Genomic DNA, 11,309 nt, shown 5'->3' on the forward strand with positions numbered 1-11,309 from the left:
AGGGCATTGATGGTTGTTCGTCTGGTCACCAGCGTCGCTGCAAGACACTTCAGCACTTGGTTGGGCCGGCAGGTGTAACGGCTTTGAGTCAGGCCGGTCTTACAGCCAACCGGAATGTGTTTGAGGTTTGCTGGAGATGGACGGAGTGGACACGTTAGGTCTTGTCTGTACTATTGTTTAAGGTTACTTGGAGATGGCAGGACAGGATGTTGCCCGCTAGATGAAGCTGAAGTGAAATGCTTCCATACTCCACAGTTCCTTCCAAGAAAACTTCCTTCTCAACTCCCTTCCATCTCATGCCTTTGCGCACCTTGCCGCCTGTTCTTGCTGGCACACCTCCTCAATGACCAGGCCTCTTCTCTGGGATGGTGCTGCCTTGTATGGTTGGTTGGATGGTCTGCTCTCTCCAAGGCCAAAGCCTTCTCTCCTCTGTTGTACAAGGCCAACGATGGTGCAGTGCCATAGGTCTGCCTTTGCCTGCTGTGTAGCTGCGCTTGTGGTCCATTTTCTCCCAGTCGCTAGAGTAGGAGCTGTCTGGGCTACACATGGGTCACAGGATTCTGACAGTGTCATTTCCAGTCTTACTTTTGAACACTTGAATTCCTCCGTAAGACTGGACACAGGAAGCTCCAGAATGCCTGTTCCATGCAGCCCAATGTTGCTGAAACATAAATACTAGACTTAGCATAAAGAGTCCAAACTTGGGGAAATAAAGTATTATCATTTCAGGCCCTTGCAGCCTCTTGCACTCAGGAATATAACAGGTGAAATCATCGCAGTCCATGAGGGTTCTGGGATTAAGAGTTTAAGACGAAAACGGGGTTGCGCAAAGAACTTCCCTGAACCTTTTGTTCAGAAAAGCAAATGTGGTTCCTTCTGGTTCCAGGCTTTATGCCAAGCCAAGCTAAACACAAGTATTTCCCAAATGTTGGAATGTTCTGTTAAGTTATGTCCATTTACTATTTACTTCATACAAATGAAGGCTTGACAGAGGAACCAAGTGGGAAGTCAGACAGTGGAACAGTCAAACAAAGGAAGATGAGCAAGAAGAACACAGAGGACGAGCCCAAAGCACGAGCGCTTACATCAACAAACAGTGACAGGTGACAGTGTCCAGACTCAACAGCAACAATGCATTTAACATGAAGGATAATTGTTTTTGACGTGGAATTCTATCTTTCTGTCCACAGCAGGTTAGCATCAGAGTCTTTTGAAGTGGACGTAGATGTCCAACTGCATTGCCCAACGAGTTCGGAGGCTGAGCCAGAGAAGGTGGTGCTGCAGGCGGAGAGCCCTCCTCTCGCCAGCGTGTTTGCCATCCCTACATCCTTTGAAGAAGATGTCCTGGACCTAAAGTGAAGACAATCCCACCGTGCACTTCTCTGCCCACCCACTCCTGTACTGTCACCATTATTTTGTTAGTTTGATTGGTTGGTTTTTACGTTGTTGTTTGTTTCTTGGAACCTTTGTTCTGGGCAGTCTTATGTTTATATCCCTGTGTCTGGGGTCTCTCCATTCAGTCGGACAAAATGGGTGCAGTGGGAGTTAGAAGCTGTGTCTGTGTGCGTTTGTTTTTTTGTGAGCAGTCCCTGAGCCACTGTGTGTTGGGTGTTTGTGTTGCCCCTGCAGCAACTTACCCAAAGAGGCGGTTGAGTTTGTGCGAGACGCCGTGGTTTATTCAGAGTTCTGCAGCAGTTTTCGAGATACCGTCAGGGGTTTGATCCCAAACCACAGTCTGAATGTAAATCGATACACCAAGGCACGGGAAAAGTCTCTGCTGTTATATTGCGCTCGGACGTCGCTAGAGCTTAATATGTGTTGTATATTATGTGATTATTTCCAATCCACTTTCAAATGTTGTATGATATGCATATGTGTGTGTGCGTGTGTGTACATCTGTTTATACATGAAAATGCGTACACAGTGGCAGGTTTGTGTGCTTGTTATGCTTGTGTTGCATATTTATAGATATATTATAAAAATCCATTTTATTCCCATATTTAGTAAAACTTTTTATGCTCTCTGCACATATTAGTCCTTATTCTTGTCCTTATTCACAGCACACAGGTAGACAGGGCTGGAGGCAAAGTCTCCCACAAGTGCCATTTCCCCCCCATCCTTCACTGAACTGCACCTCAAAAAGCGACCATTGCATTGGTGTCTGACAGTAGCAGCCATGATTGTAGTCAACAGTAGACCCCACAACTCCTGTCACTTACTGGAGGCACGCTCACAATGCTACATGTGCTGAAACATTTTACCCCACAAGAATGAAGCGACCTTAAATCTGCATGGCACACCTTTGCTATGAGTCTTGTGTATTCTGCGCCGTCAGGTCTGTGACATCATACCAACAACAACCACATAAACGAGGCACAGCCTTAGACAACAGAAGTGTTGATGTTAAAGGGGGAAAAAAAATCCCTTTTTACTGGATTGTTATGTGTGATTACGTACAATGGCTCACCAAGAGACACAATTAGAAGGCTGAGGCAAAAATAAAATAACCATAAATGTTATAATGTAATAAAAATGGTAAAGGTTAATACTGTCATGACTACTCCCATAATGAAAATAAAATTAATGTATGTGGATCTTGCAAAAAGGTAGTCACCTTTTGTAGTAGTCCCATTGTTATTACACAGAGCCCAACGCATTGGAAAACACATTCGGAAAACCACCAGACTAAAAATCCTCTCCCAAGAGAAAATATTAATGAAATAGCATGAACATATTAAACTAAAATCCTGTAATCCTGTAAAATACTGACTTATACCTTTAAACAATGGGCCAATTCAGTAGACACTGGTGTCACTCCATTCTACTGTTACCATCATGTATCTAATCAATACTGATTAAAATCAGACATGTCGTTAATTCTATTTCCAGGTTCTTGGTCAGATCCCAGATCACAGAACCCGCAACTGTTCATCCTTTCTTTAATATTCCTAAAAATGGACATATAGCTGACTGCTATGTAAATCTGAGCTTGAGTTTCAGACTGGCAGATTTTTTTTTTATCTTCCAATGTCGACTTCTTCGGACCCAGTTTGAAACACAAGCTTTCTGAGGAGTAATAACATTCACATCAACACCAAAGTTGTAATTACAATTGAGGAAACTCAAATGCCTGAAATTGAATGACTCACTTCAATCAAATACCATTGTTCTGTGTCCTTAAATTCAAATGATTATGTATTATTGTGAGCCAACATCAGAATCTTAAAGCTGCATTTGCACATTGGTGTGTAAAATCAGAAAAAAAACATCCCATATTCTGATTTATGACGTGATCTCACTTGAGATTAATAAGATGATTTTCAACCATAACCCTGACCTACTTGCTTTTGTTGTTCCATGTATTTGTTTTTGTTTTTGCTGATTGCAACCAGATACAAACACCATACAAACCTAATAAAATTACTGTTAATTTTACTTTTATGTAGTGCATCAAAGTCAAATGTTTGCTGCCTTTTTCACAAAGTTAAATGCATTATATTTCATTAAAGTCTCTCTACTAGGTTGCCTGTAATACAACATGATATCAACCATGACATTAATCTGAAATAACCCTCATTCCTTCATTAATGTTTATTTTTTTTTTCTCTGAATTGTAAAGTTCTTGGTCAAAACCACAGAAAACATACACTTTTTTCTTTTTTTTAAACAGCACATTTTGAACTAATGTGTAAACACCAGTTGAGTTCCCATTAAAAGTGGTGAAGTGCGTTGCATCATTTTGGGCAATCAGCAGCAGCCAGGTGCAGCCCAGGTGCAAACAATTAACCGCAATTACGTGATTGGCAGTATAAAGTACCTGCAGTGACGCGGGGGCTGATGAAGTGGCAGAAGCTCAGAGGGTTCAGTCTTGAAAAGTTTGTTCTTAAACGTAGAAAAGGGGTTCTGTTTCTCAATGATACAACTGTTTTTGTTTTTCCTTACTCCGTTGACTGTTGAGTTCAAAAACGTGTGGGGCTGTTTAACTCACACCGTCAGGTTTCAGGGTTAGCAAAGCAAAAGTGGGAGCAGTGGTTGTGACTATGCTTATGTCGGTATAAGAGCGCCTCCATGTGGTGATTTGGCAAAACAACAGCCTTCAGATCTTGCATGAGCCTCCTCTTCCTTTCCCCCTCATGCATTTCCTCAGTTCTGCCTGTGTCAGTGTGAACCCCCATTCAACACTATAACATAACACAGAAAGCTAAAAAGAAAAAAATAAATAAATAAGGGAAGAAGAAATAGGGGATAAAAGGAAATATAAAGTCCTTATTGCTCTGAATGAGTGTGGGTGATGGGGGAGCGCTGCTTCTCTCACATCGGTTGTTCCTTTTTCTTCTGTATTCTTGTCAAGTACTCTTTGTTTCTACCTCCCCTTGGCATTTTTACTGTTTGTTTTTGTTTGTTTTGAGGTTTTTTTGTATTTAAACCTTACTGTTTAGACTGTTGCTGAACCTCTCTGTGATATCAAAACAAAGGAAAAATCAACAAAAAAAAAAACAACAAAAACACCAAGTGTCTTAAAAAATTGTATTGCCATCGTTTTTAATGCCAAGTACTACTTGTAAATGTTTGTGTATCAAATGTGGCCTCAAATGAAACTGAACTATATTATTATGATGATGATGATAACTATTATTATTATTTGAGCAGTTATTTTAAGCAAGTGCTGTAGACCACTGCTGTGAAAGTAGTTGATTCTGTTTATTGATATGTAATAAATATTTATGAAGTTTGAACTATTTGAATTTATTAATTAATTTATTTTCATCAGCAGTATTCGGTTTCCTGTGCAGCTCACACAGGTAGATGTTTTCAACAAATAGGATACAGTACCTAGTCCACAATAGGGAATTTTGCTATCATATTATAAAATCTTTGAAAAAGCAGATACATGGCAATAAGGGGAGATTTAAAAAAGACACACACAACCACAAAGTCAACAAATCCTGGTCATCTTGTGACTATCATTGTTAAATAGATGAATAAGAAAAAGGAAAAACCAATGCTATGGAGAGGTGAAAGCACTTTTCATGGTATATTCATAAAAGCTGCTGAGATGTTTTAAATCAAGACGGTGGATCAAAAGCATATATTTTTGCATTTTCTATCTCTTTTTATTTGTCTTACTGTTTGGTAAAGCATTTATTCCCTGCATTCAAACTGCATTGCACTAATATAGTGTACTGTTTATTTCCTACTATGCATGTGGCAGGAAAATACTCCTGCTACATGTGACCGACATATGACTAATCTTTGAGTTTCTAAACTTTTTTATCACATGGAACTCTTGAGGACACGTCACTACAAATTTGCAAGAAAAAAGCTGCGCTCGGACCACCTAAATTTTATTTTCTACAAAGTCAAAGTAACTGCAACACAGTGGCATTTAGTATAATGCAAAAAGGTCTCAGTAAAAACACACACCTGTGCTGCATTGCAGGCTAACGAGGAGTTGCAGGGCATGAGGAAATTGATGATTAGTCCTCACTGTGTGTGGCCACAGGGTGGAGATAAATAATAATGCAACTGCATTCTTATTGAAAGAGACAAAGCAGGAAAATAAATAGTTGCCACTTAATGTGGCATGCATAAAAGAAAGTTCTCTTTAATGTTTCTTTAATGTGTCTATTAAATCAAATTTTCCGTATGATCACTTATATTTGAGTAAAAGTACCTTAAAGGCATACTTGATTAAAAGTACAAGAATCTTACCAGAAAATGACTTTGGTAGAAGTTGAAGTCACTTTTTATAATATTACTTAAGTAAAACTAAGTAAGTATATGACATTTATTGTACTTAAGTATCAAAAGTAATTTTTTGATATAAAATGTATTGAAGTTTTAGAAGTAAAAGTATTAAAAAGTGAGGAGCTCAGTGGTAGGGTGAGTTGTCTTTCAACTGGAAGGCTGTGGGTTCAATTCCTGGCTCCGCTAGTCTATATGTGTCCTTGAGCAAGACACTTAACCCCGTGTTGAAGCGCCAGAATGGGTGAATGGCAAAACTATAGTGTAAAGCATCTCAAGACTAGAAAAGCTTTTATAAATACAGACCATTACCAACTCTTCTTCTGATTTTATTTGGCAGTAACGAGTAACAAAGATAGTTAGAGGAAATGTAGTGAAGTAAAAGTTGCTCGAAATATAAATAACAAAGTAAAGTACAGAAATACTTTGTTACTGTACTTAAAGAATTTGCACGCAGAAAATTATTTTGAGAACCAATTTTATTTGCCTCACTTTTGATTGTGAACAAAATACAACATTAGATACTCCACAGGTATTGTAAGAGTGAGGCCAATTCCTTTTATTTTTGCTGTTCTCTAAAAACATTTGGGTTTGACATTAAAAATAATATTATAAAAGACATCAGTATTTCAGCTTTTATTTCCTGGTATTTACATCGAGATATGTTAAACAATTTAGAGGACAGCCTGTTTGCAAATGGAACTCCACATTTTTGTAAATAAAAATATAGGAATAGATAGATTGAATTAGGTTTAAAATGAATAGTACTTAATATTTAGAGGCAGATCCTTTGCAAATCCAGTATAGCAGAGCATGGGTTGCAGTCTGCTCTAATTGTGTCATCATTCCTTATCTTAAAGTATTTCCAAACTGCTGACACATCTGCTTATTGCTGTAAAGTGATATAAGGTGCAGCGATATCAGAGGAGTTTTACAAATACAGGTACATGCGGGCAGCATTGGACCCAGATACTGCATCCCTCATGTTTCGTGAGTCAGTTCCTGTGAGTTCATCAGCTAAGAGGAGAGGTGAGGAGCAAAGGAAGTAGGATGCATGCCTTGTTTCCTTACACCCTGGAGGTAGAGGCAGGTTGAGACGACCACTCATGAGTGCAGAGGAGATAGACACACCCCTGGTTCTTACATGTTATTAGCTTTATGTTTCCCCTGGATCATATGTATTGTTAAGGTTCACTCACTCAAAGAAAATGGTCCTCCCACGTTCAGTTATTTACAAAGAAAAATGACAAATATAATGACACAACAAACATTGCTGCTCTGTAATTCCAACTTTAGTCATCACTGGTAGGAAAATCACTGGATACAGGATGACTGGAAAACAGTGTGTGGCAGCCAAAGCAAGACAGAAACTATTTAACTCATAATGTGTGGAGACATTTGAGCTGTTGGATTCACAAAGCAAACATGCTCTTACCCTCGGTCAGACTGCGGAGCCAGAGTGAGCCCCCTCAAGTCTCATGGCTTCCCATAACACACTGTCCACTGTCCAAAGATTTTTACATAATAGGTGAAGGAATGCCGGAGCCTCAGACTGTTGGATTGTCTCACACACACACAAACACGCACAAAGTGGGGCCCCTTTCCCTTTGCCAACAGAACATACTGTCTCTGCACGACCAGTCGGCAAAATTACTCACATGAAAGGACAACTAAAGCTACTCATTTGTAAAGCATGACTCGTTTTATCGCCCCAAAAATGGGTAATGGATAATAAATTATTATCATTATATTTGAACAGCAACAGTTTTGAAATGTTTTTCACAGATCAAATGAAAATATTACACGTCAGAAAACATTTTTTTACAGTTACAGTTTTCCGCTCTTGGCTGGTTGTTTGTTAAGTCTCATTTCTCAGTCCAAACTCCGTTAGTTTACCTTTCTTCCTCCCCCAGAAGGCACTTAAGACAGTTTTAACTCATCAGTTTGTATTGCGTGTGCTGCACGGCATTAAAACCTGTCAACACATCATCAGTCACCATGGCCCGGCTCCATGATACCTTTTGTTGCAGGTAGCAATGCAAACAAATGTTAATGCAACAGATGAAATATCCGCACAGGAAATGAATGGATGAAGCCTCAGTGAATGGAGCGCCGCATGAATGGCGGTGGTTTGTGAAAAGTGGGGGGAAGGAGACAACACACTGACACTGGTGCTGTGCTGAAAACATTCATAAGCAGCTTGATCCAAATGTCTACAACTGAATTCCATTTCAACAAATCCTGGTTTAAAAATAAGACAACATGACCTTCATATGCATTTTAAATACACGAGTACAGTACAAAATAACTTAGTGAACTCACTAAAAAATACTGACAAAACCTAACAAATCCATGTAGAGAGAGAAGCCTCTTCTAGGAATCTGCTCCGTATCCACCTACTGCTTTTTCTGTCAAAGGCCACAAACCAGAACCAACCACTCACGAGCCAGAGCACCACTTCTGTGTCAGTCACTCGTCTCTGGATATTCAGGCGTACGCCGCGACCGCCATGAGGACCTGCACCGCCATGGAGACGCAAGGTATCTGTGCGAAGGTGTAGGCCAGAGAGCGGGTCGGCGCTCGTAGGGCGAACAGATAGGCAAAGCTGTGTAGCACGCGGCAAAGGAAGAAGATGAGGAAGTGGATTCGAGCCACGGTCAGCGAAGGTCCAGTCAGGGAGTAAATGGCACCGATGAAGAGGAAGGGGAGGATGTTCTCCATGTCGTTAATGTGAGCCCTGTGAGGGGAAAACATCCAGTTATGCCCTTGAACACATGAGACACACATGTATTGTATAATTAAAATGCAAAGAAGGGTCGCACAGTGGAGCATGTTGAAGGTTGCTGGTTTGAGTCCCAATCTGGGTCTTTCTTTGTGGAGTCTGCACGTTTGGCCACTCTAAATTGCCCTTAGGTGTGAGTGTGTGAGGGACCCTGCGATGGACTAGTGACCTGTCCAGGGTGTTCCCACACCTTTCACTCTGTGTCAGCTGGGATTGGCACCAGCAACCCACATGTGGAGGATAAAGCGGTGGACAATACAAAGAAGTGATGACATACAATGACGTATGCATTTACAATTTAAGGATAATAAGGGATTTTCCTTTCAGCTCATTGGCATTGTGCAAGCAAAAAAGCCTGAAATGTTCACCTTTTGGCAGCACAATCAGCCACTCTGCGTTTTTTTCTTCAGCTTCCTCTCCTCTTACTGGGATAAACGTTGTGATAATATTTTTTCTAGGAAATGAGCTCTGTCAGCAGTTGTTGCAGAAAGATTGCATTACAATAGAGGTGATTATGTTAAAGCAGATAGTGTTAGAGCGTGAAGCTGAACCATCATAATAAAGTGCATTTGCTAATGCGTAGTTGTTTCCCATCACATGATCTTGGGTAGTCCAGGACAGACAAGGAAAACAAAAGGAAAAGCTTTAGCACGTAGAAAAAACATCTGGTTTTCCTCACTCACTCACAGCTCATAACAAGTTAAAACGAAGCCAAGCGACAGACTGCCAACTCTTGTGCAAAATCAGTAGAGGGAAAACATGAGTTGCACCAACATGGAATTTTTTTCATTAGATTTGCAGAGACACTGATATTTTTGGGGGATATATTAAAGTGAGATTTGTTTAATTTCTCTATTTTCTCTAGATTATTTACATAATTGTATCCTTGCATTCTGTAGCATGCCACTAACATCCTGTGGTGTTTAACCTTTTAACCCCTCCACATAAGCTTTAGAGCTGGGTAGTATATTAACATCATATCAAAACTGAGACATGAGACAAGATACTGTCTGTTGTCATGTGGAGCCTGTGATGTCTTTTCCAGGGTTAAAATGCTGTTGCAGCGCTGATGTTGAAGCATTTCACCAAATATTATGATACTGATGATATTAAGTGAAATGCTGATTAAGAATATATGGAGGCATCGCAACACTTTAAAGGGAAATTCTTAAATTTTAAGATGGATTTTTTTTGTGATGCAGCTGAAAGTGACCATATTGCTGCCATTGTTTCTTACACACACATATATAATAATATTAAAAAGCCAAGGAAGTACACCAGATATTACCTAAAATTAAAGGTATTTAAGTATGTAATAGAGATCATTCAGAATTACAGAATTATAGAATTACGGTACATTTTTTATTTGAGAGTATTTACAAAGTAATGTTCAAATCTCTTTGCATCACCTCACAGAAACAACCTATTTATCAAGATATTATTTATAAGTCATATCTTCCAGCCCTGATGTAAAGTATTCCTCATCACAAACTGAATAATCATCATTATTTATAGCATAGGATGTTAGGTATGATGCTGTCAATGGTTTAACATTATTAAGTATGCAAGTCCTGTACCTTTACTGCATTTATATTGAAACCTAGGCTACCTTTGAATTTATTGTATTTAACATATATGCAGCAACAGTTTTTTTTTTAATTAATTTCTTGTCTTATCAAAATAAAAGTCCTCACCTCCGGCATCTCTCCACATATGGATCCTCTCTGTGAAACTGCAAACCTCCGTGTCTGAGCGCGTCCTCGGGGTTGGCAAAAGCCTTCGAGGACAGATTTTAAAAAAAGAAAAAGAAAAAAGTATGAATATCATCATGGACTCTCGTGCCTGCATCATTAGAATTCAGCGCTGGTTCCTACAAAGTGTGACACTCACCTTTTTTCGCAGCCTCACTTGCCCCGTTATTATCGCTATGGTGTACATTTTCACCACCAGCAGCACGGCGTAGAACACAAAACAGGAGAAAACCTCGTTCCTTATGACCGCCATGGTGTGTTCAAAGAGAGGTGAGAGCAGAGGAGAGCAGCACGAGCTGTGGTGAGTGAGTGAGTGAGTGAAGCTGCTGAAAGTGAAAGTGAGCCAGAGGGAAGGCTTTTTTTTAACTTCTGTCAGTGGCGTTTTCTCCACCCACTGAGTCCGTGGAAAAGAAGAAGGTTCATCAAAGATAATCCACGTTTTTCAATTTAGAAAATCCCTTTCAAACTTCATATTCACAGCAGCATATGAAACCAATGTCAATGTATTTGTGTCCTACATGGCACACTTAAAGCTGCACTATGTGACTGCTGTTGCTAGTGTTGTTTTGGTCTTTTCAATACTATCAGACCTGACCGAGGGAGCGTTTGTGTGTATACAGCAGCAGCAAAGGGGAAGACAAGTGTTCATCCCATCAAACTGCTGCACAACCAGTCATTTGTAAACAACAGAATCCACTTCTGAAATGTTTCTTTGTGTTTTCAGTCAGACTCTAACCAGTTTGCAGTCATCTCGCTTTACTAGCTTTACTGGCTTTACAGTGTTGGGGTTGCTTTCATCTGTCTTGACGTATAACGGATCACTTTATGTATCCGGCGCAGGAATGTCACTATGTTGATCAGCATTGTTTGAACTGTTTTTGAGAGTCTGAATAAAATCTGTTATATCTGTTATATTGTATTTAAAAGTTATGCACACAGTTCTGAGACCTGAATAAACCTCAAAGCTGTGAAAAGTGGAACTTTAGTGGAATAGTCCATACTTGTTTTGTGAAATTCATAAAGGATTAATG

General features: G+C 39.7%; 2 protein-coding genes across 12 annotated transcripts in view; one reads left to right on the forward strand and one right to left on the reverse strand.

Moving 5' to 3' along the window:
• Positions 1-4,736, forward strand: part of garnl3 (GTPase activating Rap/RanGAP domain like 3) — a 70,235-nt gene extending 65,499 nt beyond the window's left edge. For 7 of the 11 annotated variants that reach the window (XM_058616979.1, XM_058616988.1, XM_058616984.1 and 4 more), the window contains 2 exons: positions 983-1,103; positions 1,191-4,736. In XM_058616979.1, coding sequence (XP_058472962.1) covers positions 983-1,103; positions 1,191-1,359 — 290 coding nt within the window. In that variant the 3' untranslated portion in view covers positions 1,360-4,736. The remainder of the gene's footprint in view (positions 1-982; positions 1,104-1,190) is intronic. The other 4 variants (XM_058616982.1, XM_058616989.1, XM_058616983.1 and 1 more) reach the window with 1 other exon arrangement.
• A 1,470-nt stretch (positions 4,737-6,206) lies between these two features.
• ptges (prostaglandin E synthase) lies at positions 6,207-10,598 on the reverse strand. The gene is made up of 3 exons (XM_058617363.1): positions 10,418-10,598; positions 10,222-10,304; positions 6,207-8,482 (listed from the first exon to the last, which is right to left on the reverse strand). The coding sequence occupies exons 1-3, from the start codon at positions 10,529-10,531 to the stop codon at positions 8,233-8,235; spliced, it is 447 nt and encodes a 148-aa protein (XP_058473346.1). The 5' UTR covers positions 10,532-10,598; the 3' UTR covers positions 6,207-8,232.
• Positions 10,599-11,309: the final 711 nt, after the last annotated feature.

This window comes from Solea solea, chromosome 19 (assembly GCF_958295425.1).
Source record: "Solea solea chromosome 19, fSolSol10.1, whole genome shotgun sequence".
NCBI classification, from domain to species: Eukaryota; Metazoa; Chordata; class Actinopteri; order Pleuronectiformes; family Soleidae; genus Solea; species Solea solea.

Coding starts and splice junctions, on each gene's coding strand:
- ptges (XM_058617363.1), bottom strand. CDS start 10,531: ATGGCGGTCATAAGGAACGAGGTTTTCTCCTGTTTTGTGTTCTACGCC. Junction 10,305..10,417: donor AAGTGAGGCTGCGAAAAAAG/GTGAGTGTCACA, acceptor CTGTCCTCGAAG/GCTTTTGCCAACCCCGAGGA. Junction 8,483..10,221: donor TATGTGGAGAGATGCCGGAG/GTGAGGACTTTT, acceptor TTCCCCTCACAG/GGCTCACATTAACGACATGG.